Here is a 27,168-nt window from a genome sequence, read left to right as displayed (position 1 = left end):
GTCCACTAAACCTGTCTAAAAGTACTTTTAGAAGGAGTGCTAAAACCAGCATATTTAGACGGGCATGAATACCAGCGGAAGCTGATTCGTAGTACTAGGCATGAATATACATGACAGCAGCCTCTCGGCAAGTAGGGTAAAAATTTGTGTTCATCTCATCTCCGCCACAATGTAAGTTCAAAATACTAGGTATGTTTGGATCACTGTTTTGCAGGATTCTAGTAATAGATAACTCTGTATATAATCATGATAGACATAGACATAGTTCAAATATTTACATCGCTCCGCTCCACCCTATGGTCCCTTTTCGAGATTAGACAAAATGTGAGATACGTTTGCACAATTTTATCTTTTTTTTTTACGGTTGAACACTTATATACCCACGTTGTCTTTGACAAAGTTCGAACCATCCATATCCCGTAAAGGAAGCGAGATAGATACCGCTATCTGCACGTACCACCCAAATTGTCTCTGACAAGGTGTCGTAAAGGAAGAGAGATAGATACCGTTATCCGCACATACCACATACTCCATAAGCACACATTTAGCACCCAGCAAGATGATTTGAGAAGATGGGTCTACAAACTTGTTCTACAGTTCAAAAATGATTAGTAATCAATGGTCTCTATAAAAAGCCAGCTAATCCTATACAAGTTCCTGAAAATGGGTCTATAGTCAAGAAATGCTTGATGGCTGCAGCAATCATCATATAATTTAAAGTAGAGGTGGGGATGTTGATTCTGAAGGATCAATATCCATTCATTTACACACAACAAAAATGGTGGGTGACATAAAATTCCTATAATGTGCTTGTCTCCATGTCAACAACGAATATGATTCCATATAAGTGGAGCACTAACAAAAATATACTACAATATCTCTACATAATAATAATAATAATAATACATCCTTTGGTTTGCTAATGCTCCATTATTACATCTTAGCCATTGGTGTGGAAGAAGTACCTAGTCTTTGTCAAAGGAGGAATATGGGTTATTGAGTGAAGGAGTCTCTTATGTTCTTTAGTATGCTAGTAAAGTGATATATAAATAAACTTTTTCAACTGGTTGTATGGTTTTGCCACTATGGTGTGAGCTCATTTGGCTAGTATGTTTCTTTTACAAGATTTGGCTAGTATGGCTCCTTTTACAAGATTCGGCTAGTATATAAATTTATCGAAGACCAGTCAGGAATAAACGATTATTTTATATGTAGTGGAATCTTTTCGTAATTGAGAATTTGTAATATTAACCTTCCTTTATATACTTGGTATATATTTTTGGTAGCGAGTTGCTTGGCATTGTGAGGCTGAGGCATATATGTATTTGATATTCAAATATTATTTTTGGAAAATATATATTGTAAAAGATTTCTTATAATTGTTGTTCGGTTCCATGAATTTGTGAGAACTTTTCTTTCCACACATTTACATCATAAGACAAGCACAATTGTATCCTCAGTTGTGCGGATTCTACTACGATAATTTAATAGAACAAAATACTCAATTGTAAGACGATAAGTAATATTTGTCAAAAAAATATTTGTATATATTATAATGGAGAGTTATTTTTAAAATATAGTTCGGAATAACAACCTGTGACATAGTTATCCCTTCTTTAACCAACTGCTCTTAACATTTATTTCAAGCAACACGATGTAATTTTAACTCTTTTTTATGATAAAAAAATTATTTGACAAAATAATATTATACCGGTATTAATGTAAGGCTTTCGATTTTTTCACGATAAATTAATGAGTTTGGAAACTTATTTCAAAAATAATCTTCATTTTTCTTCTGAATTTAAATATAATCTATTTTTATTCTAAAAAATTATGAAAATTTAATTTTAATCTATATTAAAAACATTTGAAATATGTAAAAATGATTCAACTTGCTGAAAATGAATTCTTTTTTAATTCTTTTTTAGAGTTTAAGATATTAATACCTAGGAATTGTTTACACAAAAATAGCTTTATTAAGATATTAATTTGAAATATTAGTTTAGTAAGAGTAACAAGTAACAGGATGATTATTTGGAGATTGTAAATTATCCGGCCTTGTAACTTCTGGCTGCTGCTGCTGCTGCTGCTGGTGGCTGTCGTTTTCAAGAAACGCAGCCAGAAGAAAATCAACAAAAAAACAAAATATATCCTTTTTTTGGTGTAATTTGACCTTAGCATTTGTTCATTTTACATGTTCTGTCAAATTTGAATATGGAAAATTCCCATGAAAATCATTTTCGAAAAAATTATGATGATGATGATGTTGATGATGATGATGGTTGCATAGCTGCTTCTAGCAAGGTACTTGCTTTTTTTTTTATTCTCTTTTTTAAAAAAAAATCTTTGTCTTTCCTTTCCTTTTCAATTTCTTATGTTTGTCAACTTTGAATCCTGGAATTACTATATAAATGTTGTTGGTTGGTTTTGGTTTTTTATTGTTTCTGGAGTTTGTTATATGCTCATGCACCCCTCTGAATAATATTTGTCGAATTTCCGAAGCCCCGAGGCTGATCATGGTAAATTCCGAATTTTGGTTACATGAACATGCATGCATGCATTCATGGTTTCTGGTAATGGTTTATGCTTCAATCTGTTTTGCTTTAGTTGAGGATGATTTTGTTAAACTGACAGAAGAAGCAGAGCACCTAGTTTGTTATTGAATTAAGGTCCGGATTTCATGATTTTGACTCATTAATTGTTGATTTTAGGATGGAATCAGGAGTGAAATAAGTGATGAAACATGGAGGAATCAGCCGGAGAGAACTCTGGAGAGCTCATCAGCAGAGGACTCTGTTAAAATAAACATTTCTCGAGCTCCGAATAGGCTAAACCTTCCAACTGCCCCTAGTTCTTCAAGAACAAATGTGCCTTCCAGTCCATCATCTAATAGACCATTGTATAAAGGCATCCTTCCGAGACTAAATTTCAGAACAAGGGACGCGAATGTAGGTTCTCCATCATCGCAAGATAAGTCTTTCATCCCAAGGACATTTTCTCTAACAAACCTGTTCACGGCCAAAATGAAGGTAGCATCCTCTTTACCGGTGTCACCAGTTGCACACTCAAACCCGGGGTCTGCACATGGAGGGAACCCAATCAAATCACGAAATGCTTTGGTAAGTATTAGCCCCTTGTTGGATAGGCACACTCAATTATTCAATTGTACTCCCAATTTGAGCAAATAAATCTTCATGAAAAACTGTGTTCATGATAAGAATTTGATAGCATAAGGAGCTACATGATTGCATGTTTGTGCTTTAGAATTTATACCTTGTCACTATGTGATGTAAGATGCCATTTTAAGTGACTTGTAAACTTATATTCATGGAACAATGTTATTGGACTGCTTAGTTTTTGCCTTCACCATGAACATTGTTCGAGTCTCTTGACTGTTAATATAATCTAGCATCATAGAAGTATCTGTAATTCACAAATGCTCGAGTCCAAGAGAACCTTTTCCATGTATATCACTTAAGCAAGTGAAGTGGTGAATTTGCGCTATTATGCTTTAGAACATGAAATACCTTATATATTAGGTCCAGTTTCAGGAACGTGGAGTCTTCTATTACCAGCTTTTTTAGTCCTCGGAAGTCTGTTAAATCTTAATTAAGATATATTTGTTCCTCTATGAGTCGCAACTTCTTAATCCTTGAGCAAGTCAGGCAGCCCTTTGTTGCATTTTAGCCTAAAATATGAAATAATAGTGTTTAATTTATTTTTTGATTACGTGCCATGATCGATTGTGTAATTTGTTATGCTGTTGTCAAAGAACTCTGTGCATACATGAATTTAGTTTTTTTGCTTGTCATTCTTGAATACTCAATTTACAGAAACATGGGAATGTTCATCGCTCAAAATCAGTTCCTGACTTAATTAAGGGCACACAGTCAGATTCTTTAGGGGGTGTATTTCGTGTAATTCCTGCTACTCCGCATGTCACAGGGGATACTGGTGCATCATCAATCTCTACTCAACCTCTGGATGCAGGTAATTCTGTTTTCAAAGTTACTCCGGCTATGATAATGCAGATTTTAGAACATTTTGAAATTTGTTTGGAATATTCTGGAAAAAGTTCCTTAATTTGAAATGAGAATTCTCTAGAATATGAAACTAATGAAAACTTACAAATTCACAGTTGAACATTATTTTGCTAAGCTTAAGCCTATGGTTTCTGGTTGACACAATTCTATGAATTTTACACATCTTGTGTAATTTAGGCCGCCTGGTCTTTTACCTGCCATACCCAACCTACACGTCGTCTTTTGTCTTGATTTCAGATGGAGATGATGCTGATCATGATCACATACTGGAAGAAGAAGCTGTCTGTAGAATCTGCTTCGTAGAACTAGAGGAGGATGGGGATACTTTTAAGATGGAGTGTAGCTGCAAAGGTGATCTCGCCCTGGTGCACAAAGAATGTGTAATTAAATGGTTTAGCATCAAAGGTAATAAGACATGCGAGGTTTGCAAGCAAGATGTTCAAAATCTACCTGTCACCCTTTTGAGAATACAATCTGCTCAACCGAATAGAGGCCGGAGAAACAGAGCTGGACCTGCTCAAGCTAATCAGAACAGGCAAGTGATATGCACTATTTCAATTACAGCCCAGGGAATCACACACCTAATAAACAATATACAAGAATTGATTAATTGGATATGATATAGAAAAATAAATGTTCTTGCATTGACAGTCTGATATGTCTTATTTACCATCAATTAACAAAACTCCTGCTGTCATCCCCTTCTAAATAATTACAAATTGAAAATTTGGATTTATGATACTTTCCGGTGAATCTAGCCCCCAGTTTATCATTGAGAGATACTTTTTTCCCGTCAAATAAGAATTCAAGACTCTGTGATATTCTGGAGATTAACTACATTTTTGCAAATATACGAGAATTTTGAGGAACTTGGCCTAAAAGCTGTATATATTTGATCAGTGTTTTGCAGAACGTGCCTGTACTTGTCGTAGTTAGTATGGTCTGTTACTTCTGCTTTCTGGAGGAACTTTTGGTAAGCCAAGATCATTTTCAGACCTTTAACTTGTAATCCTATACATGTCCTTAAAGTAATCTGTGAATGCAGTCTTCAAAATTAGGGTCTACTGCAATAACCATATCTTTGCCATTTTCCTGCGTAATGGGTATCCTTGCATCCATAGCATCAACAACTATGGGTATGTCTGATATTTCTATGATTCTGTGAAGTTTATATATCAAAGCAATCATCTTGTCACTTTGTGTTGGTTAACTGAAATCATTGCATTTTCTATCTAGTACCGAAATCATTTGCCTGGTTATACGCGACCATTCAGTTAGCGTTGGTGGTCATATTTGCACACCTCCTCTTTAAAATGGTAAGGGATGATGCTTGGACTCATTTCTTGTGCTTAGCTGAATTAAGACTTCTGATGCAAATTTTGATTATTTGTGTGGGGGAACAGCTTGGCTTGCAGGCAATCTTGTCAGTCTTTCTTGCAGCATTTTGCGGATTTGGAACTGCTATAGTTGGAACCATCTTTCTAAATGGCCTCGTAAAACTGATCAGAAAGTCGCGGGAGGCAAGCCCTTCAGAGCAGTCATCTGAACCGCCGCGAGGAACTTGAATCACAGATAGCCCTAGTGCACCCAGCAACAGCAGACTCAATTGTTTGTAAAACCCCTGATGCAATGTTTTGGTTCCCCAGAAGGAGCTGTATGAGCTTCATGTTAATGTGTTCTGTCTTTAGATTGAAAATCATAGTTTAGTTTGAATATTATTAGTTAGCATTTGTTTTTCACTAGCAAGTCTGTAACATATATTAGCAAGACTTTAGAAAGAATGAGTTATTTGACATTAGATCTTGGCATCATGCCTATTTTCATTTTGACAGTCTGCTTAAGAAACTTAGTTGAAGCATGAAATAGGTTGCAATAAATGCTTTTGAAATTGATATGTAAATAACATTAACATCATCTTTGTAAATCAATTTCAACCAAAAACAATGGTAAAAAAAAAAAAAAATCTGCAAGTTTACAGTTAAATAAGGTCCTTTATTTTCGCCAATATCATATGAACAACCATCTCATACTTACACTGTAAGTAGTCACTCTCTAACCTACTGTGCCACCAGTGGCTCCAGTCCTAAGCTGTACATTGGATGTCCCTCGACTTCAGACCCGCAAATTATGTCTATGCACTGACCAATAGCGAATACACAATTAAAGTTGCAACCTAGAAAACAGCTTCGGTGTTTAACTCTTCTGATGACTGGACCTGTTATTGCCTGTAAGAACTAGTTTTTCCTGTCGACAAGGGCTTATCTTTCAAACTTGTAGCCAAAAGAGTGTCAGAGTTGTTCTGGCTTTCTGCAAAACCAGGCCTCATCCAGATTTTAATTTGTCCTTCTCGACATACTGTAAGAATAGATTGTGGTGTAAAAAGCAACCCTGAGAGTGGTTCAGTATGAACACGATGAGCTACTAGAGGGGAAAGCTTCGGCACATCACGCATGCGAGGAGCGGGTTGCAGAGTACCGACAGGACAACCGCTATCCCAGTGAGAGGATTGACTTCCAGTACTGAATGTGGGGGAACCACCAGGAGGCCGGCGCACTGGCACTACAATTTCGTCCATTTCCAGGTCCCATAAAAGTAATTGAGTGTCCTACATAAAAATATAACATGAGATGACATGATACGAAGAAAAGTAAGTTATACATGAAATAACAAATATGTAAGAAACATATGGATGCATACATAACGTCTATACATGGCATTTAGCTGAAACAGAAATCACATGCACATAAACTTATAAATTGGGAATTACTTTTTATACCCTGGATCTAAAGGGTCCTCTAATTCTAGAAAAATATATATATATTGCGTTAATAACAATAATACTTAAATATACAACACATATTAAAGTGCAAAGGTATCCGCGAGCATAATCGCACCATGCCACTAACAATACGTAAACATTTAATATACATCACATATATCTTGATGTTAATATGAAATAAATCATAAACAATAATTGCATATAATTAGAACACTTAATTATTAATCAGGATATCAGCATTCAGCATCATTGCCTGTAACCGTTTAAACAACATTCTTTGTACAACTGTTATTGCAAACTTGCTTATTAAGTCATACAACTTCTCAGATGTTTTTTCCTGAGCGGAAGAATGAAACGTTCAAGAGTGATACTACCTTGGAGAGTGTAAGTGGAAACTTTACAAGATATATTTGGTTACCATCTACCTAATTAACCCAATCTTCACATGAGAGTTCAAGAGTGATACTACCTTGGAGAGTGTAAGTGGAAACTTTACAAGATATATTTGGTTACCATCTACCTAATTAACCCAATCTTCACATGAGAGGGACATTCGAATATTACCCATTCTGCTTCACGATTTTTATAAAAGTTTTAGACTAGTTCTTCTTACTAATGAAAGTTTGAAACTGTGTCATCTTTCCTTATGCTGTTGGGGATTTATTTGAGCTGCCCAAATATATTTAGGGTCTTAGGCCTTCTAGATCTGATTTTAATTGATTGTAATTTATTTATTTTTACTTTTTCACTACAAAGTCAGACAGTTTGAAGCGCGTTCACACTTCAGACTCACTTTGCACTGCTTCGCGCATAAGTGTACTTCTAAAAACTATGACATGCCCCGCCAATATCTGGACAATATCGAAAAGACTTCAAATTTCTATTAACAATCCAATAATGTTCCATGCTAAACCCGTCTTACTACAATATAAAATCCAGAAATATCTAGATAGAAGTAAAAATTTCAAACTGAGCTCTTAGTGATCCCATCGAGATTACCAAATGTGAAACTACTTTCATAACCTTACATAATAGGAGGAAAGGCAACTATATATTAACTCCTCGGGGGGCTTCAACATTGAACCACTGTTGTGGTTCCCGAAACAATTAATTCTTAAACATGAATCATGAATATTTTACTTTATTACATCTGCCTCATTTACGTTTCTCAAATGCATATATTCTATAATTAGATTAAAGAATACGGAAGGTGAGATATATAAAACTACTTAGTTTCATTTCATTACTTGTCATGGACTTCTGTAAGTAGCTACAGAGTTGCAATAGGTGTAAAACCTTCAAAAAAACATGATTCATGACTTCAATACTTATAACATTTACGAACTAACACAAGACACTATTGTGGAACACGAATTCTACAACAGAATGTAATTTTTTGTATCTAGTGAACATTGGGTTCTGCAGCAGATCTCTAAATTTTGCAAGTGAGAAATACAATTTTGAAACCAAACGCCGTGTTCTACAGCAGAAGGCTGGATTTTACGACATAACAAGACTACTGAACACAAATTTTGCAGCAGAATGCTGAATTCTGCAAGCTTCTGTTAGGGTGTTGGATGAAAGCTAAAGAAGAAGGGGAGAAAATTCTTTTTATCTCAATGTTGAAGGAAGAACGTGTCGATGTGATATGACAGAGTAAAACACACTAATCTTTCTAAGTATTCGTTTGTGTAGTTTTATAATGATAGTTTGCAGTTTTATTATTAAGCTTACCTATAATAGTTAAGGCAATCTCACCTTCCCTTTCCTCAATAAATTACATTCTCATTTGGATCATAATTTATTACACAAACAACCCACTAAGACATCTAAAATGAAAAAATAGACAGAAGCAAGTTACATTTAAACTTTATTATTATATACCTGACCAACGGAACCAAATCGGTAGACCACATTTTCGCCTGTGCCGTCAGTGTTTGGTGCTGACCAATAAGAATCAAATGCCACTCCACTGACCTGCCACCCTCCAGTTAAAATTTTAGTTATATTTTTGAATCATAATATGTTGCCATTAAATTATGTACTGGGTTTCAGAAGTTTTATAAATCTCACCCACGAGTTGTGCCCTTCACCCCATGCTATAATTTTTCGATCATCCATACTCCAAACTTGAACTAGATCGTCTTCGCCTCCGGTTAAGATGTATTTTCCGTCCATGCTGTAATACCATGTGTTAATTACATTACTTTTTTTAAGAACTTGCCTAAACAAAATCCATTTGTTATTAGACTTGCACATGAAATAATATATGCAATACAATTATAAACAAGTATTTTTAAAAAAAATATGAAGTAAAGAGATCTATGACAAACTACAAATTAGATGGCAAGCCAATAAAACTCGACCAAAAAGAGAAGCATAAAACAGTATGTAAAGAGTATTCGTCCTGGATCACAAGACCGCCTCTAATCATCAGCTCAATATAGTTGTTTTCAAGGAACCTCATGATCAGTATCAACTCGGATTTGAGAACAAAAACTCACCTCCAACTGCAGCATAAGAGAGCACCGTAGTAGCTTTTTCCACCACATATAAGCTGTTCATTTCTATAGTCAAATATTCGTAGATAACCTACACCGGTAACTTATTTCAGTACATAATCCGACATAAACGATAAAACTACTAAGCTATACTGTCAAGTTCACATTCATACCATCTCTTCCAACAGTTGCAATATATGCTCCGTCCCTTGAAAAAGCAATGCTATTAACTGAACCTTCGCATATATGCCATCTGGCAATGGGATTCTGCATTTGGAAGCTCTTTAAAAGTTCAGACTTCATTGCCACATAAATATTAAAGAAGAAAAACATAATTCTGGAAAACATACACAATGCATTCTCTAATTCAGAGATATATTACTTTCCTAGTTTGAATTTTTGCATTTACCTTACTTTTGTTAAATTAGAATGGGCAGGGATGATACCCCTAAAGTGCCTTTGAGTTTATAGTACTTTTTACTTGAGAAGAGAACAAAGGGCACTTTACAACCCATTAAGTAGTTAATATACCAAGTCACCTCTTTCAATAAGCTCAAAAAGAATAACGTGTCTTGCACTTAAAATTAATATACCATGTATATCCTTATTAAACCCTAGCCTTATCTTCATTCAACCACAAGCACAGAAAGCCCATCATTTTATTTTACCAGACCTATGCACTGGTGCGTAACATTAAGCCTCGAAAGAAGAATGAAACAATGAACTTAAACTACTCTCACAATAATAGTTCACAAACATATTTCTAAATTCAAAATAATTTATCCCAATTTGAAACAACTGAAATTGTCTTAGCCATGTGACAGTGATTGGATATATATTTCCAGACTTAAACATTTAAACTAATGGTTTTATCGACAGTCTCCCTCCTTTGCTCATTTGCATTTTTAAGAAGTTATTGTTGATTTAAAATATTAACATTCCTTAAATAGTTAAATATCAACTAAATCCTATTAAAAACTTATGTGGTATATGGTTATTGTGGATGTCAGGACAGATAGAGTTTATTACGATTAATATTGTAAAAAGCACAACCATATACATAATTACTCGTCCAAGTGGGGTAAACATCAATCTGTCAAACTATAAACAAACAAACTAGAGAAGTATCTTATTAAATTTTCCCCAGTTTCTAGAAATTTCACACTAAACCATCATTTTATGGATGGGGATCTCTGTCTGTGCTCATGGTATCTTATAACTTCTGATCCACTTAACCGAGGACTAGCAAATGCACTAGCTATACAAAAGATAAAGAAAAGGTTTTTACATATCTAACACAAAGTTTCAACCTTTGAATTACAATCCCGGAAGAAGACATATCCTTCCATTTTTTTAGTAAAAAAAGAACTTTCATAAAGTAGCATATCAAGCTTAATATATCAACACTTGTACAAAAATTCTACAAGCTTTTGGGTCTGCTTATTTATGACCTTGATTACATCATTTAGAACAATAACATAAATATTATTCACTAACAACATCGGAGGCTCATGTACATTATGATGGGTACCTTACTGTTACGTGCATGAGCAACAGAAAATTGAGTTTGATCCTTGATAATAGGGAAGGAAGGATCACCTGAACCTTCTTTGTTCTACAAAAGAGGGGAATTTTATTTAACAAAGTTACTGTCAATTCTAAAGCACTAAGAAAATACTAGGAGCACGAGTGTATATTTATTCGAAACGTACTTTTTCATACACGTAAAGATTTCCATCTGCATAGGCTACAATGAAAGTCCCGTCACCACTTGGCACCCAGGCAATACTATTACAACGACTGTTCACAGCAAGTGGATTACACAATTATATAATATTCATATCCTTATACATAAATAGCAATGATAGCAGTCTATGCATCGACAGAGCTATAATTTATGAAAAGACAAATGCATGTCATTAAAATTTCTGTATCGCCTTTAGTAGATTAGAATTACAACTTTACAAGTAACATGTCATAGCTTAAGTTTTCAGAGCTGTAAATTCCATTGTGCCACGTGCCACTTTTTGTTGTCAGCAAGGGCACACATACCATTTTTAAACAAAAATGTTCAATGCCTTGGGGAAAAAACAGTTGAGAGATAGAATCAGACAGCGTAATTACAAAAATATTATTTGAAAAAACTGATAAGTAACCTAACGCTATAAAGGAGAAAGAGAACCAAGTCAAGGCTTGCCTGCTATTGACACAACCATCTTTGTTATAATGTTGAGCTCCAACAAGTTTCTTCCCGACATCTTGTAGTTGTTGTCTTAATGAAACTGAATAAACTAAACACAAAAACATTACACATTCAAAATGTTGATATAAAATAGAGTTCAACTGAAAAAGATCACCATTCACTTCACATAAAAAGAGGTTTACCATCTCCAGATGCTAATCCAATAAGCAAGTCATGACCATCTTTGGAATCCTCATCAAAAGCATGGCAAACTGGATTCGAATTACTAAAATGAATAGATTTTATAGGATCCTACATTAAAAAACCGGTCACTATCCATTTTCCACACCATCACATGGATATATACATAAAATATTGGACACATGATGTACCTTATCCTGAGAATTCAAATCACTGATGAAAATTGTATCTCCGACATTAAATATCAAATAAGTTCCTTTTGCATCAAAATTGGAGTTACTAGGCAGATTATTGGAAGTTGAGGCGCTATATAATCCGGCTCTGTTAGCTCCACTAACAGACTTGCTACCACCATTCCCTCCAACAAAACTAAGGGCACGGCTTCCATTCCCTGTACCTAAGAACCTTGCAGCTGCAGATCTGACACCACTACTGACACCCAAACTTGATGATGTTGGTGTAGTAGCTGCAGAAGGTTTGTCTTTTAGTTGAGCTAAGGTTACCTGTAAAGTATAATTTACAAAAAGATCAGTCACATATAGGCACAGGTTGAAACACAGGCCATGAGATAATATCTCCACGCTCCAACATGGCAACATTTACTATGTCTATCCTTCCAAGTTAAAATATATTATTTAGCAGAAATCTTGGATATAAACATTTCATTTACACTCCTTTTGGTTGAAAGATATGAAATGAAAGTTTTTGAAAAATTTAAATTTGCAACTTTTACATCATGATGGTTTTTTTACGAGAAATGAGGAGCACGGATCATTCATTTCTACATTGATGGCTGTTATTTCTATTTCAAAATAAGTACCGCATAGAATAAATTAAAGATTACAATTTTACACATCTTCAACCGTTCAAATTTCATAACAATCCAACCATATCCATTCCATTCCAACCAAACCAAGCATTACAAGTCATCTCACAATCCACATTACCTAATCTAAAACGAACATCACACTAAACGAACGAAACCAATTCAAAAGTAGCAACAAGACCACTAAATTCATCCCTAATCCAAAACACAATTACGCTAAAACAAACATTTCATTCCAAAAATCACATCTTTCTAACCTAATAACCTAAACACACTCAACAACCGACTCAAATCCAAATCCAAACCCCTCAATCCACTCAAAACCTCGATAACTCCCATCTCCAATCGAAACATCACACCAAACCAATTCAATCATAAACAACATAATTACACAAACCAAAACCCTAAATCACAAACACACACACAAAAACTAAACAAAACAAAAATTACAAAAATGACCTGCGTAATAGTCTTGCCATGAGCATAGTGAAGAAGCGCCGCAGGATGCGTCTTCTCATACTGAAGCTTATACCGCCCCTCCGGCGTCTTGAAGTACGTTTTCAACCCGCCGGCGGCCGGAGATTGACCGTTACTACTCGCCGCCGCAGCAGATGAAGAAGAAATCATAGCGTTGAATTCAATTGGAAGTACTAGTAGTGTTGGTGTTGAATGCTACTGATCATTTGATTGGGATCGAATCGAATCGAATCGGATCGGATTATAAAGATTTTAGGGCGGGTATAGATATATAGATACAGAAGGTGTGTGTATAGGTTTAGGAGAAATAGTTAGAGTAGACAAATATTGAAAGGGGGGATTATGATGTTTTTTTTAATTAGGGTATGGGGAAGATGGAGTAGACTAGTTGCCTAGATTTAATTTTGTATTTGACTATTTTCTTTTTACGAATACTAACTTAAATCCCGCGCGATACACGGGTTATTATTAATATTTAAAAAATTATTTATTTCGTTATATTTTAATTTTAAAATATTTATAAATATATAATAATTATAAATTTATAATAAAAATCTATATATTATAAATTGTTGGATAACCCTTTCCTAAGGTTTAATATTCATATTTTGGTTCGGATATGATTTTTAATTTTAATTTGAATCAGTGGACTATCCATTTCTTAGGTTTGGTATTCATATTAGATTTATAAAAGATCCATGTACTTATTATAACTCATTTAATTATAAAAACTTTGCGATATAATTTTAAATATGAATTGTGTTATTTATGGTAAGTTTTTAATACAAATTTGAAGTAAAGTTTAAATTTTAACAAATCTATTTATAAAAATAATCTCATAAAATATATAACTTAAAAATAACATATGTAACGAAAATAGTTCTTAAATAAATTTATCATCGTATGTAGATGCAATACATTTATTATATAGATAATTTAATCTTTCATAATCATATTATTCAATTTGAATTATAAATTTATTTATTTATTTTATTAAATAATTTTTGAGATCCCCGTGTGCAAAGCACGGGCAATAAACTAGTATTAGGATAACATATGGTCGTAATTTAGTTGAATAAATATACTAGAGTTAAACCTCTTTAAAATAATATGGTGGAGACCAAAAAAATACATTACTTTAACGAGCTTATTAATTTATCAAGAATAAAGATGCACTGTGTCTATTATGTTGGAACCAGAGAAAATTATTATTTTAGGGAATTTATTACTTTATCGATTATTACTTCATCGAGTTTTAATTGTATATCTAGTAAGTTAACAATATAGTAATTTAACGGATATATAACGCTATTTATTTATTTATTTACTTAAGAATAGGATAAAATGTGATTATAGTTTAATAGGATAAGTAGACTATGTATACAGTAGTTTAATATTTTAGTAGTTTAGCTGATATATAATACTATTTTTTTTAATAATCAAAATTAGGGGATAACCGTTGAACCAAATTATACTCCATCCCCATTATTATAATACAGTATATATACCTTTATAAATAAATATATGTTTCAAATTTTTATGACGAGAGATGGTCGAACCGGTATGATAAACTATCATAATTGAAAGGAGATTAAAAATATATACTATATAAAGTTCTTTAAAATAATCAAAAAAATTATTAATAATCAATATTGTTTGTTCTCAAACAATATAATGATGAAGATCGAAGGGAATGGGATTTTTTTTCCCACTTAATTTGACCATTTCCTCTGTTTTGAGACTTTTTCTATTAAAACAGTTTTGCTTACATTATGACCTTTAATTTTTAATATTTCTAACATTATATAATAGGATAACAAAAGGTAAGTCAACTTTGCTATTCATAATGATAAAATGATATAATGGAGCATACTTCTTTGCTAAAGTCTTACAATGTAGTTGGGGTCTGTCTTCTAAAAATAATTTGACATAGTTGTTATTTTTATACAGTACAGTAATAACTTTTTACTTTTTACAAGATTTTTATCGGCCGCTACTTTTCGGGTGCGCACTGGGTAAACCCACGGCTCATGCAATAGTCTGCAAACCACGTGAATCAAGATAAACCACACTTAAACGACATACTCTAATTCAGGAGACATAATCATAGATTTTTCTCCCGTGAGATTCGAACCTATAACGAAGAGGATACCCCTCTCGAGCTACTTTTATACGATTTAAGATTAATAAGATAGAGTAATAAGTTATATACAAGGATAAAAATCGGGTCACAACATATTGGTCATATTGTATATTGACTAGGCATATTTTCAAAGATTAGAGATTTCCTGCTTTCTCAGGACCAGGATGGACAAAATTTATAATATTACGCCCTGATGCCGCAGGGCTTTTATAATTTCTCCATTATATTGTAAATGTAAAATTCCATAAACTTAGGAGCTCAAACAAGTCAGAAACATAAACCATTAAATACATCATTTTACAAGCAAGGAGTACTTTAATGAATAGAAGCGCAACGCATTACCTATATCGGAGTCTGTTCAAAGAAATAGACTTCTATTCTTCAGGCATATAAACATAAAAGAAACTGAAATCTAGGACAAGAACACAGCACTCTGATTGAAAATAAAACAAAGGAATATCTCAAGGTAACCAGATTTAATACAAGCTAGGATCCGGCAGCTCTTCATATAAGTCATTACTTCAAAGCACTGCAATCAAACAATCATCAAAATGAGGACTCTTTGGATAATAGTAAATTGCATGGCATTTAACGTTTATAGACAACTAGTACATAGAAAGTTGCATATCAATTTCAAAGATATAAGCTTCAAGAAAATTAACACAAACAACAATGTACTATTTTTCTGCCATTACCAAACCAGGGATGTAAAAGAGCCGATGTTCATAAGATAGAGCTCGGCTACCAAAATATTTGATTCGACACAATAATAATAATCGACCTCAACCTTGAGCTATTTGAGTACTTTACCAAATCAAGCTCGAGCTTCAAATTACTCGACTTTTGAAGCTCACAGGCATAACCGAGCATTTATTAGTTTTATTTTTTATATATTTATAATTTTTTTTATATAAATATCCAAAAATTTTAAGTAATTATATATTTAATCAAGTCGAACACGAGCCGGACTATTTATATTCCAACTTTTGTCAATATTTGGTTGAATCAATTCGAGCTTTCGAACAGAATTCAAACATATAGAACTTTTTACGAGCCGAATTGTTAAGTTTAAGATTAAAGGCTCGGTCGAACCTTAAAGCTAGCTAAGCGACTACACCCTCAGACCAAATTATGCTTTCAACTAGCAGAATATCATATAAAATAGTCAGGGAACTGCAGAACAGACCAGAAATGAAAAAAGGATGGTACTTACTTGTAAAGATAGGCAGCTATACCCAAAATTATACATAACAAAATAATGTCGATGCAGAAATTACGACTCGACCTCAGCTGGAGAAAAACAGAATCAGTTTAGACCCTACTGGCCAAATTATGAGTTGTATTATATATGTAATATACACACAGACACACACACACGCACAAAACAGCTCAATCACCTGGTTAACAGTGTCCTTAAGTCGAACATTTGTGTTCTTCAGGTCAGATGTTGCTTTGTCCACCTGCAAGCCGTAAAAGGCAAGTTAGTAAATGGTTACAGAAATCTTAGTGGTTCAGAATATAAATAGTGTTAAAGTATTTAAACCTTAGTGTCAATCTCATCCATCAAAGGAACTTGTCTGTCCAATTCCTGAAAGTTTTAATAGAACTGCTATTCAGAATTTATAGGCAGTGGAAGGGCGGATAAATTAAAGTATAAAACTCATCTGCAGCAAACCTCATTCATATCACTAGCCATGTGTTTCAACGTATCCAAACCTTCTGCTATCACATCCAAACCTTCATCCTAGAAAAAGAAAGTATTTAAGAACTGGGAATTAAGATTCATAATCCATGTAAATGATATACAGAAAAAAAACAAATGTTACTACTTCTTACATATACCGATATACGTAAACAAGTCCACAAACGAATTTTGTTATACAAATTGTAGAGAACATACCTGCTTCATTTTCCGCATTTCATACTCTTGCCTAAACTGATTTGACTCTTCGGTTTGCTGGAAGTATTCATTGTCGAAATTCCCATCTACCAGTGAAACAAAGTACTTAAAAATTATAATGATTCACCAAAAGCCTGAACCATTCCACATATTTAACCCTTTTCTTTTAGGAACACTGTCAATCAAAGCAAAAGATGAAATTAAGAACTTACCGGAATCAAATTTGATGTCCGCGCGAGTAGTTGTCGAAGATGCCCAGCCTCCAGTAGCTTGTTTGGGTACTGCTGGTGTTCCATCTGGAATGGCATTAATCCTGTCTGTCAATGCAAGCGCCAAGTCATTTCGGGCAGCAAATTCTTGCGGTGAAAGCCCTTTCACCTGCCAACAACACACAATATCAATTCAGAAGGCAAACAAACATACTTCCAAATACATCATAATTCACATCCAATCAGAAAAGCATCACCAAATACAATAGTGAAATTACACAAAAACCAAACAGAAATAAGTACATGCACACACCATAAATATTAAGCTTGTAATCGAACACGAACAATCGTAGCCTACAAACAGTAAATCCCCAATACATTCCTAGTAAAATTTAATTTCTATCTTGCTGAATCTTACATTTGTCAACTAAATTCTTATGTACGAACTAAATGACAAATCTTATATATAAATTTAGTTTATTGCGTAAAAATATATTATTAAATTACTGAAGTCCGAATGTTAGTAGAGTTTAAATGATTATTACCGGAATATAAAAAAAGCATATATAAAAAATTCCTGCTTAACAACAAACCCTAGCACATATATAACATTATACACAATGCAAAATACATAAATGTATGTACCTTTTTGAGGGCTAATCTCTGCAATTTAGGGACTTGTTCGAGCAATCGAGCCTTCGTGCGACGAATCTCAGCGTTAATTGCTACTGCAGAAGCTCTCTTCTTCTCAGTAGTTGCTGACTCAGCTTTCTAATTAATCAATTTCACATAAAGTTTAATCAGTCAAATTAAAAGCCCTAATTAGATCTATAACAGGAGCGACAGAGAGAGAGAGAGTGAGAGAGTAGAGATAGAAGGAGAGAGAGAGAGAGAGAGGGAAAGAGGAGAGAGAGAGAGAGGGGGAGGGAGAGAGTAGAGAGAGGTAGAGGGAGAGAGAGAGAGAGAGAGGAGTACTTGAATAGCGGCGGTAATGTCGGAATCGACGTCGGCGTAGAGAACGGCGAAAGCATCGTCACCGGAGATATTGAGATCTTTTTGTTTGTCGATGTCGTACTTGTCGTATTTCTGGCAGATCGTTTCAACTCTAGTTAAAATGTCGATCACGCTCATCTTTCTAAAATCTCTCTCTCTCTCTCTCTCTCAACGCGATTTCAAAGAGGGCAGAGAAGGCAAGGTAACAACAGCGCACCAGCCAGTCTGTAATGTAAATGTAATGCTTGCTTCAATTTTTTATTTTAAATTATGTTTTTGATTGAAAATTCCCTATTAGTTTGTGTCTGTAATAATTTTTAAAAAAATAATTAAAGTAATGATAAATAGAATATAACAAATACTGTACATTCTGAAATTGAAATTATTGCTATAGAATTTGACTAAAAACACTAAATTTTTTGACTAAATTTGATTACTTTTTTAAAATTAAATATATATTGGAATTTAAAAGTAATTCAGAAGTGGTGAAAATATTGAGAAAGTGGCCAATTTTCAATTTTTATTAAGGAAGAAATTTTCGTCAAGATGTTCGTGGAAAAATTACTATTATCCCAAGACCATATTTGTTTCAGAAATTATAATTAGAGCCAGGGACGGACACCCCAAACTCCGGTATAATCATAAAATTAATATTAAAAATTATGAAAAAAATTAAATATTTATTTAGTAGTAAAAAAATTATTTTCGATTTTCGCCTCAAAACTGTATAAATTTTATGAATTTAGTAATAATATTAATGATATTTACGATAATAATGAATTTAAATACACGAATTCAAGTATATTTTGTACATTAAAATTGTTAAAAATATTATTTATTAATTTATTTAATATATAATAAATTAAAAATATATATTAGTTATCACGAAAAAATTTCGCCACCCCATGCTCCATTTTCCGCTCCGTCCCTGATTAGAGCCAAGTGTTTATTTCAGAGATTATGGTTACGGAATTATAATATGTATTTAGATACAATCCAAATTGCTACATATGACTTTGTGTATTAGGGATGCCAAATCTTCATCATCAGTGCTAATAACAATATTTGTTCCTTTCATCTCTATCAGTGCTTTCCCCGGCTCTGAAATGTGAATGATTGCAGGATTTTCTGATTCAGTGTCAATGTTTTCTTGCTCTACGAAACCATTTATGCCCATCTTCTGTAACGACGCTAGCAACTTTTTACGATCAAGCTTGCCCCAGTGCATCAATGACTTAGCATGCGAAGAAGCTTCTTGATCTTTTTGAAAAATTAAACGTTGTTTTCCATGCTCCGATAAAAGCTGTCCATTCATTCTTGCGATACTTGTTTCTTTATTGTTCAACTTTTTCCACTGGAATTGCAAGGTCAAGTCTGTTGCAATTTGTAGTTCGGAGGTAGTCTTCAATTCTGGTATCCACGATGTTTCCTTTCCAGAGAAATATTTCAATGACATGGATGTGTTGAATGTTGGCGGTATGTATTGCCTTGAATTTTCAGGGATCTTTCAGATCATAAAATAGAATATCAGTAGTTAAATGAAAATGATCTCGACATAAATCGTGATAAGCTTTAAAAGTAATTAGATATAACCACTAGAAAATTTAAAGAGGTAGAGCGATTCACTAACCATAAGAACTTTTGGCTGCAAAATATTTAACAAAGGTTCAAATTTCTGCAACCTACAAAACATGAAATGTATGTGATGAAAGTATGTCTTGTCAATGTAAAATATCAGACACTGTGCTGTTGCATGCTATAATAATAGACAATCAAGTAAAAGTTATACTCTAATGTTCACCATTATTGGCAACTATTCACTTCTGAAAAAAATAATCATGATGACAGTTTTCCCACACCCATGGGATCTGCCGATCTTCCCAGCCCACAATGGATCACCTTCTTCATGTGAAATGGGGTACATGACACTGGTTATTAATGCCGTGAAAGTAATGTAACGGTGCGGGCCTAGCCCTAATTTTTATTTCAAACACCATATCCTGCAGCGAATTTGTGTGTGTCTAAGATTTTACGAAATATAGAAATGCATAATAAATTGGTAAAACTGAACCCTAAGACAAAATATCTAGTTTTTTGAGATTTACTCGCCTAAAAAGATTAAATCACTGCCATACACACACGAACAAACACTTCTAATCTATATTGTATATCTACCATCTTATTGTTTGCATCAACATATGTGGAGTTCCTAAATTCTGACTAGAAGTAGAGGTTGTCTTTTGAACAGAAAGATGATTTTGTTGCCCTTCCGTCCTTTAAAACTTTGCAAAACAACTTCCTCCGACACTTTGAAATCAATCATACAACGGCCAATATTTAAGTATCAATTACCCACTTTCTAATTTCCTACTATGTCCCGCTAATCATGTAGACGGTATAAAGCAGATTTTTTCATAGGAGAACCTTTGCAACTCTGCCTATCCATTCCAGTAATAAATAAAAAGACAAGAAAGGGGATAGGAAATTCGAAATTGTAGTCAGCTATTAGAGATAAGCAAGTAGCAGTCACTTACTTTATTCCAGAGAGAAACGAACATTGAAGGACCTTTATTGTCATAGGTTTGAAAGGTAAAAGAGCCAAATCAGTGTATTCTGCATCCTGTACATGGTATATTAAACATGCAAGTTAAAGAAAACTGCATATCCAAATAGCACTCAGCAGATTTAAAATAATCAGCACAAAAACCACATCAATTGTTAATACCTCCACTATTAGTAAAGAGTTTGGATCCCCGCAACATCGCCGAAGCAAGTGAACAGCAGGTCCAAGTCGCATACTCCAGTGAGGACAAAAGACTACGCATGGTTCCTCCCAACTATTTCTAAGAAAAGTTAAATAAAGAAACCTCATAAATTATCACTTTTGTAGTTGCAAAGTTTTCAATTTATATATTTAAATTATTTCGTCAAAATTATTTATGATGCCACTTGACAAATTCAGAAATATGATACATAATACATTCCCTATCAAATCTGAATGGAAGGAGAGAGCTTACAGTAATTCAAGTGAATGAAGAGTAGGAAAGAGTTGAAGCCTTTTATCCTTCAGAAGATCAACATGACCAAAGAGACTGTTACCAGCATACATCTGCAAAATACATAGTAACTATAAGATTACACTTGTTAAAACTTATATATTACAATTCTGATTAGATTTTTCCATGTAATGTCATCAAAATATTGTCTATACCTTTTCTTGCCGTTGTTTGCATAACCATTCTGGAATGATATTGGTGTATGCCAATAACTCATCTGCCACAGATGATATTACAAATATTGGAGCCTACAACATAGAAGAAACATGAAAGTGTTATGAATTGAAAAGGAAATCTTAAGTTGGGTTTTATACAAGAGACTCTACAAAAGATTAAAAGTATAACCGTAAAATTATGTGACACTCACAGAGGACATGAAACATGAGGCAATTGCATGACATGAGAAACACGCTATCATCATTAAAAAAATGCTTGTTATGGTACATAACAGTGCAATGCAGACCATTGATGTTTGTAATGCTTAAGTTTTAAACCTCATTTGTATGATTGTATCACGTTTTATGTACAGGTGCATAATTAGGACTTAATTTAAAAGTGGAACTGCAGATTTACTTACCTTGATATTTGACGCCTCCAAGGAATCTGCTATCTGCTCAAGAAGCTGCAGGATGATTCCGAGACGTCCTATGGGTATGATGACAGAACCTCCAGCTTCAAGAGAATCAATGGAACATGAGCACAGAAAACCTAATTTCTCTTCCTCCTCTGCCCCATCGTCTAATTTTAGCAAAGATTCAGCTCTAATTTTCCAATTCTCACTATTACTGTCAAAATCAGTAGACCATTTTATTCATTATAGACAAAAATGAGAATCAGCCAGGGGAAAAAAATAGGACGCATTACATATAATTAGGAATCACAGGGACACGAGGTTCATTTTGCAAAAAAGGGAAAAAAGAAGAAGCACAACTTCACATAAAAAAAGATAGTACATGTATATAAGAATTATAAAAGGAAGCGTACCACACCTGAAATCTGATAGTTCGCAAGTAGATGGAGCTGAGTAGCTTACATAATCATCAACATTGTTCCCAGCTTTCCATGTATTAAAATCAGAATAGATAATCATATCACTTCCTTGAAGAGCATGACAATCAAAATCCATTGAAGTTGAAGAGACAAAGCAAGAGCTTGAAAGGTATGATACAGTTCCTTTGGGGCTGATTATGGTCCAATTACATGTGCCTATTTCCAAACCAGAGCTCGATGCCTTTATGAGCAATATGCCATTATAGCAGGCCTCCTCCGCATACTTGAGAGTCTGAACCTTCTCCATGCAATCCATTACATCAGCGGCACTGAGAGATAAAAGATTAAACTCCAACGGAAAGGGTTCTCTTATGGAATATTGTAAGTGAACTGTGAAGGAAGATATTATGATATTATACAGCATGGAAAATGAAGAGGGATCATCTTGGCACATGTATCTATTCTAAACAAAAGCTATTAAAAAATATAGAAAATGGTATGGTCATTAAGATGATAAAATTTATATTCCGTATTAAAGAACAAAACAGAATGGGACAATGGAGTTTTTACAAAACAATAAACAAGTGAGAAAGAAGTACTCTTTCTGCAAAGATAAATAGATATAAAAAATATCAGATGATGTAAATAGCAAAAGTAGGACTGAGTATACCCACATAACTTTTAACAGATAAAAAGAAGACAGCGAAAGATTCAAAATGCATGACACCAACAACGGATAATTACTACAAAAAAAATAGCAATACCAAAGTACCTGTACAATGGCATCCAACTACCTAGCTCGGTGCCATCTTTGCCAATGACAATATCTTTTATTACAGATGGAAGCATGTCAAGTTCTTCCCACTTCATCCATTGTGTGGAACCAGAGTCCTCAGGTCCATATAACTGCCTGAATTCTGCATGCATTGCAACTAGATCCTCCATCAACAGCTTTCCAAGTCTTGCTGTTGCTTCAGTTGCATATATCTATCCAGTTCAAAGACGATTTAAATACATGAAGTAATTCCAATAAAGGGAAAGAAGTTGAAGATATTTTAATAAATCAGCAATGAATATGTTCCCTATTCCACATAAAGAGACCCATTACTTTAATTTAATTTTTTTTAAAAAAATTGTGATTTCCTAAACTTCAAATTAGATATTAGTTCTAACAATCTGTATGGTTAGAAGGAACACAATGGGATTTTAACAATCTTTTTGCGGAACAAGAGCACCTCTATTGCTTGCCTTGGCGGAAAATCCTTGCTTCCGAGTAAGAAACGGCAGACCAAGCATCCCCGTATAACTCGAAATCACCACAATATCTATGAATGAAGCATCCCACAAATGAAAATCATTAATTGTTTTATAATAAGGTTCCGAATGTATCAAATGACTTGCATCAAGGGGTTTCTCGACTTTCTGCCTCTTTCTCTCTGAACATTCTGAATCCCTTGAATCATCGCAAAAAGCAGCTCTAAACTCTTCTTCATCAACACCAACTGGGGAAAATATCGAAAGCGCGGAAAGGTCCAAAGGGCAATCAAATAAAACACGGAAGCCGCAAATGTCAAGTATTTGGCATGGAGGGACATAGAAACCCTTGCCTTCGCTCAAACTTGTCTACAAATGAAACAACATAAATAAATTAAATGTTTATATGTACAAGAAATATATACACACATTAACAACTTTCATAAATAACTTGGACATAGTTCAACAATACACAAGTTCCACATAATAAATTATGGATACAACACAATAGATATACAAATTTTACAAGATGCTCAACTTTTTACATCAACTTTTTACATCAGAGACAGTGACTAGTTATATACTTATATATGATTTATGGTATATACTTATATACGATTTATGGATACAAGAGATGAAATAAAAAGGCACCTATTGAAGATTTTTTTTTCTTTCGAGATCACCTATTGAAGTTATATACTTACAAATTTCATAATTGAGTTGTGGCTGAATTCTACAAATCACAAAATCAAAGAGCTGATTTTGCTAATTTGAATGTGATAATATAACCCCCAAAACACAAACACACCGTTTTTACATCAAAGACAGTGACTAGTTATATACTTATATACGATTTATGGTATATACTTATATACGATTTATGGATACAAGAGATGAAATAAAAAGGCACCTATTGAAGATATTTTTTTTTCTTTCGAGATCACCTATTGAAGTTATATACTTGCAAATTTCATAATTGAGTTGTAGCTGAAATCTGAATTCTACAAATCACAAAATTAAAGAGCTGATTTTGCTAATTTGAATGTGATAATATAACCCCCAAAACACAAACACACTGTTTTATATTCGACCCCAATTCAGATCCTTTACTATGTTTCACACTTTTACCAGCTCGGACGCGCAGCTTGGTGGCAGTGTTGACCAGAAATGAACCGAAATCTAAAAATCGAATCATATAATTTCAGTTCAGTTCTAATGTTTTAGAAATGCGGGCTCTTCGAATCATATAACCGAATTTCTTTTCTCTCCACTATCTTTTGTCTCAGATGAATACAATTTCATATTTAATAATAAAAAATCAATAAAAGGTAATAAGAAGCAAGGTTGGAGATGAACCCACATTAAGTCACTAAGAGCAAGTCTAACAACTTCCCTGTATGATTCCTACATCAGAATTGGAGACAAAATAGTGCTCTAACAGTGTCCTAGCCATTCCCTATTTTTAGAAAACCATAGCCATTCTTTATTTTATATACCCTTTATTATAATATCTGGATTACACAGATGAAATAATGTTAAGTAATAAGAGCATGCAGTCAATCATACTTCAATTTAGCTCATACAAATATTACTACTTCTTATGTATAAGGAAACAAATTTATAAACGGGAGTATACAAGTTTATAGAACATACCAGCTTCATTTTCCGCATTTCATCCTCTTGCCTAAACTGATTTGACTCTTCGGTTTGCTGGATGTGCTCATTGTCAAAATTCCCATCTATCCGTGAAACAAAAGTACATAAAAATATATCAATTCACGGGAAGCCTAAACCATTCTGCATATATAACCCTTTTCTTTTATGAACATTGTCAATCGAATCAAGAGATGAAATTAAGCAAATACCAGAATCAAATTGGAAGTCTGCACGAGTAGTTGCCGAAAATGCCCAGCCTCCAGTAGTTTGTTTGGGTACAGCTGGTGTTCCATCTGGAATGGCGTTAATCCTGTCTGTCAATGCAAGCGCCAAGTCATTACGGGCAGCAAATTCTTGCGGTGAAAGCCCTTTTACCTGTCAAAAACACACAAAAACAACTCACTAGCCAGAAAACACACAAAAAGCATCACCAAATAGTCAAATACAATAGTCAGATTCAGATTGCACAAAAGCAAATACAAATAGTCACAGAAACAACCTAGCCTAAAAACTAGTAATTTTTCGATACATTTCTACTAAAATTTAAATTGTATCTTTGCTGAAACTTACATTCATCAACTGCATTCCAATGTCCAACTAAACGATAAATCTTATTTAAATATTTAGCTTGTCGTGTATATATAACTACTAAAGTCCGGAGGTTAGTACAATTTTTTATTATAACCAGAACATACGAAAAACATATATAATAAATTCCAGCTTAATATCAAGCCCTAGCACATTTACACCATTATACACAGCTGCAACATATATGTGTATACCTTTTTTAGGGCTAATTCCTGCAATTTAGGGACTTGCTCGAGCAATCGAGTCTTCGTGCAACAAATCTCAGCACTCACAGAAGCTCTCCTTTCCTCATTAGCTGCTAACTCAGCTTTCTAATTGATCAATTTGACAAAAGTTTAAATCAGGCAACTTAAAAGCCCTAAATAGATCATAATAAGAGAGACAGAGAGAGGGAGAGAGAAGATAGGGAGAGAGGGAGAGGGAGAGAAAGAGAAGAGAGAGAGTGAGGGAGAGAGAGGGAGAGAGGGAGGGAGGGAGGGAGAGAGAGGGAGGGAGGGAGAGAGAGAGAGAGAGAGAGAGGGAGGGAGAGAGAGAGGGGGGAGAGAGAGTACTTGAATAGCGGCAGTAATGTCGGAATCGACGTCGGAGTAAAGAACGGCAAAGGCATCGTCGCCGCGGACGATGAGATCTTTTTGTTTATTGATGTCGTGTTTCTGGCAGACGGTCTCAACCCTGGTTAAATCGTCGATCTCGCTCATCTTTCTAAAATCTCTCTCTCTCTCTCTATAACACGACGCGATTTCAAAGAGGTTTAAGGCGGCAAAGTACAGCGCTTCACCCAGTTGGGGATGAAAACGAGTATAATAGGGGCTAATAATACTGTAATTTGAATCGGCTCGAATTTATAATTACTCTGTTACCCCCGCCTTCAAATTTATATTTTGATATTTTACTTAAATTTGACTTAAAATCGGATATGAATATTTGTATTTGATTTAACTCGAATGAGTACGGAACTATTTGTTAAGAATATTCGTATTCAAATTCGATCCAAATAGTCTTAAAAATTTAATAACACTCTGAATAATTGTTTAAGAAAAACTAAAATATATGCTCATTTGTGCTTAGCAAAAAAAATGGCTAAGCTCTTTTAAAATTGTAAGAAGCAATGATATAAATCTCTGAAAACAAAACAGCTATTTGTTTAGCTTGATTTTTGTTTCACAGTCATGTTGTCAACAGTTTGGGGGTTTGTCACGGCTGGGGTTCAATGTTTTAATGAATTCTTCATTTTGTTCGTAAAAAAAAAAATCTCTTCAAGAAGAGAGCTACATGCATATAATTCAAGATCAAGAAGAGTGCAATATTCAGAGTTCTGGTTCCTTCTGCTGCCATTGGTGTGCAAACATGTTTCGATATTATTTTTACAA

At 34.0% G+C, this 27,168-nt stretch overlaps 4 protein-coding genes across 6 annotated transcripts; 1 reads left to right on the top strand and 3 right to left on the bottom strand.

The window, feature by feature from the left end:
• The first annotated feature begins 2,005 nt into the window (after window positions 1-2,005).
• On the top strand, window positions 2,006-5,868 carry LOC141708974 (uncharacterized). Of its 2 annotated transcripts, none has more exons than XM_074512844.1 (8): window positions 2,006-2,304; window positions 2,712-3,119; window positions 3,834-3,990; window positions 4,281-4,578; window positions 4,944-5,016; window positions 5,089-5,179; window positions 5,280-5,359; window positions 5,447-5,868. In XM_074512844.1, the coding sequence occupies exons 1-8, from the start codon at window positions 2,215-2,217 to the stop codon at window positions 5,606-5,608; spliced, it is 1,359 nt and encodes a 452-aa protein (XP_074368945.1). In that variant the 5' UTR covers window positions 2,006-2,214; the 3' UTR covers window positions 5,609-5,868. The 2 variants fall into 2 exon arrangements, with proteins under 2 accessions (XP_074368945.1, XP_074368944.1); XM_074512843.1 differs by lacking the exon at window positions 2,006-2,304 and adding an exon at window positions 2,364-2,519.
• A 75-nt stretch (window positions 5,869-5,943) lies between these two features.
• Window positions 5,944-13,361, bottom strand: LOC141708973 (uncharacterized). 2 transcript variants are annotated; one of them, XM_074512841.1, is made up of 11 exons: window positions 12,992-13,361; window positions 11,898-12,209; window positions 11,709-11,817; window positions 11,521-11,614; window positions 11,036-11,123; window positions 10,855-10,938; window positions 9,497-9,605; window positions 9,327-9,414; window positions 8,896-9,001; window positions 8,707-8,799; window positions 5,944-6,648 (listed from the first exon to the last, which is right to left on the bottom strand). In XM_074512841.1, the coding sequence occupies exons 1-11, from the start codon at window positions 13,157-13,159 to the stop codon at window positions 6,262-6,264; spliced, it is 1,638 nt and encodes a 545-aa protein (XP_074368942.1). In that variant the 5' UTR covers window positions 13,160-13,361; the 3' UTR covers window positions 5,944-6,261. The 2 variants fall into 2 exon arrangements, with proteins under 2 accessions (XP_074368942.1, XP_074368943.1); XM_074512842.1 differs by having other exon boundaries at window positions 9,497-9,590; window positions 12,992-13,359.
• A 2,056-nt stretch (window positions 13,362-15,417) lies between these two features.
• Window positions 15,418-18,491, bottom strand: LOC141708971 (syntaxin-71-like). The gene is made up of 9 exons (XM_074512840.1): window positions 18,237-18,491; window positions 17,907-18,032; window positions 17,265-17,430; window positions 17,053-17,138; window positions 16,828-16,896; window positions 16,696-16,740; window positions 16,550-16,612; window positions 16,366-16,442; window positions 15,418-15,681 (listed from the first exon to the last, which is right to left on the bottom strand). Exons 1-9 carry the CDS (start codon window positions 18,390-18,392, stop codon window positions 15,669-15,671), a joined length of 801 nt encoding a protein of 266 aa, XP_074368941.1. The 5' UTR covers window positions 18,393-18,491; the 3' UTR covers window positions 15,418-15,668.
• Window positions 18,492-19,218: 727 nt separating this feature from the next.
• LOC141708970 (uncharacterized) lies at window positions 19,219-26,675 on the bottom strand. Its single transcript, XM_074512839.1, has 14 exons — window positions 26,350-26,675; window positions 25,993-26,109; window positions 25,420-25,585; window positions 25,208-25,293; window positions 23,549-23,923; window positions 23,073-23,287; window positions 22,300-22,629; window positions 21,888-22,095; window positions 21,466-21,558; window positions 21,272-21,363; window positions 20,980-21,097; window positions 20,789-20,874; window positions 19,885-19,936; window positions 19,219-19,758 (listed from the first exon to the last, which is right to left on the bottom strand). The coding sequence occupies exons 1-14, from the start codon at window positions 26,494-26,496 to the stop codon at window positions 19,240-19,242; spliced, it is 2,604 nt and encodes an 867-aa protein (XP_074368940.1). The 5' UTR covers window positions 26,497-26,675; the 3' UTR covers window positions 19,219-19,239.
• Window positions 26,676-27,168: the final 493 nt, after the last annotated feature.

The sequence above is a fragment of the Apium graveolens genome, chromosome 2 (genome assembly GCF_009905375.1).
Source record: "Apium graveolens cultivar Ventura chromosome 2, ASM990537v1, whole genome shotgun sequence".
NCBI classification, from domain to species: domain Eukaryota; kingdom Viridiplantae; phylum Streptophyta; class Magnoliopsida; order Apiales; family Apiaceae; genus Apium; species Apium graveolens.
This window is presented reverse-complemented; position numbering and strand designations above follow the sequence as displayed.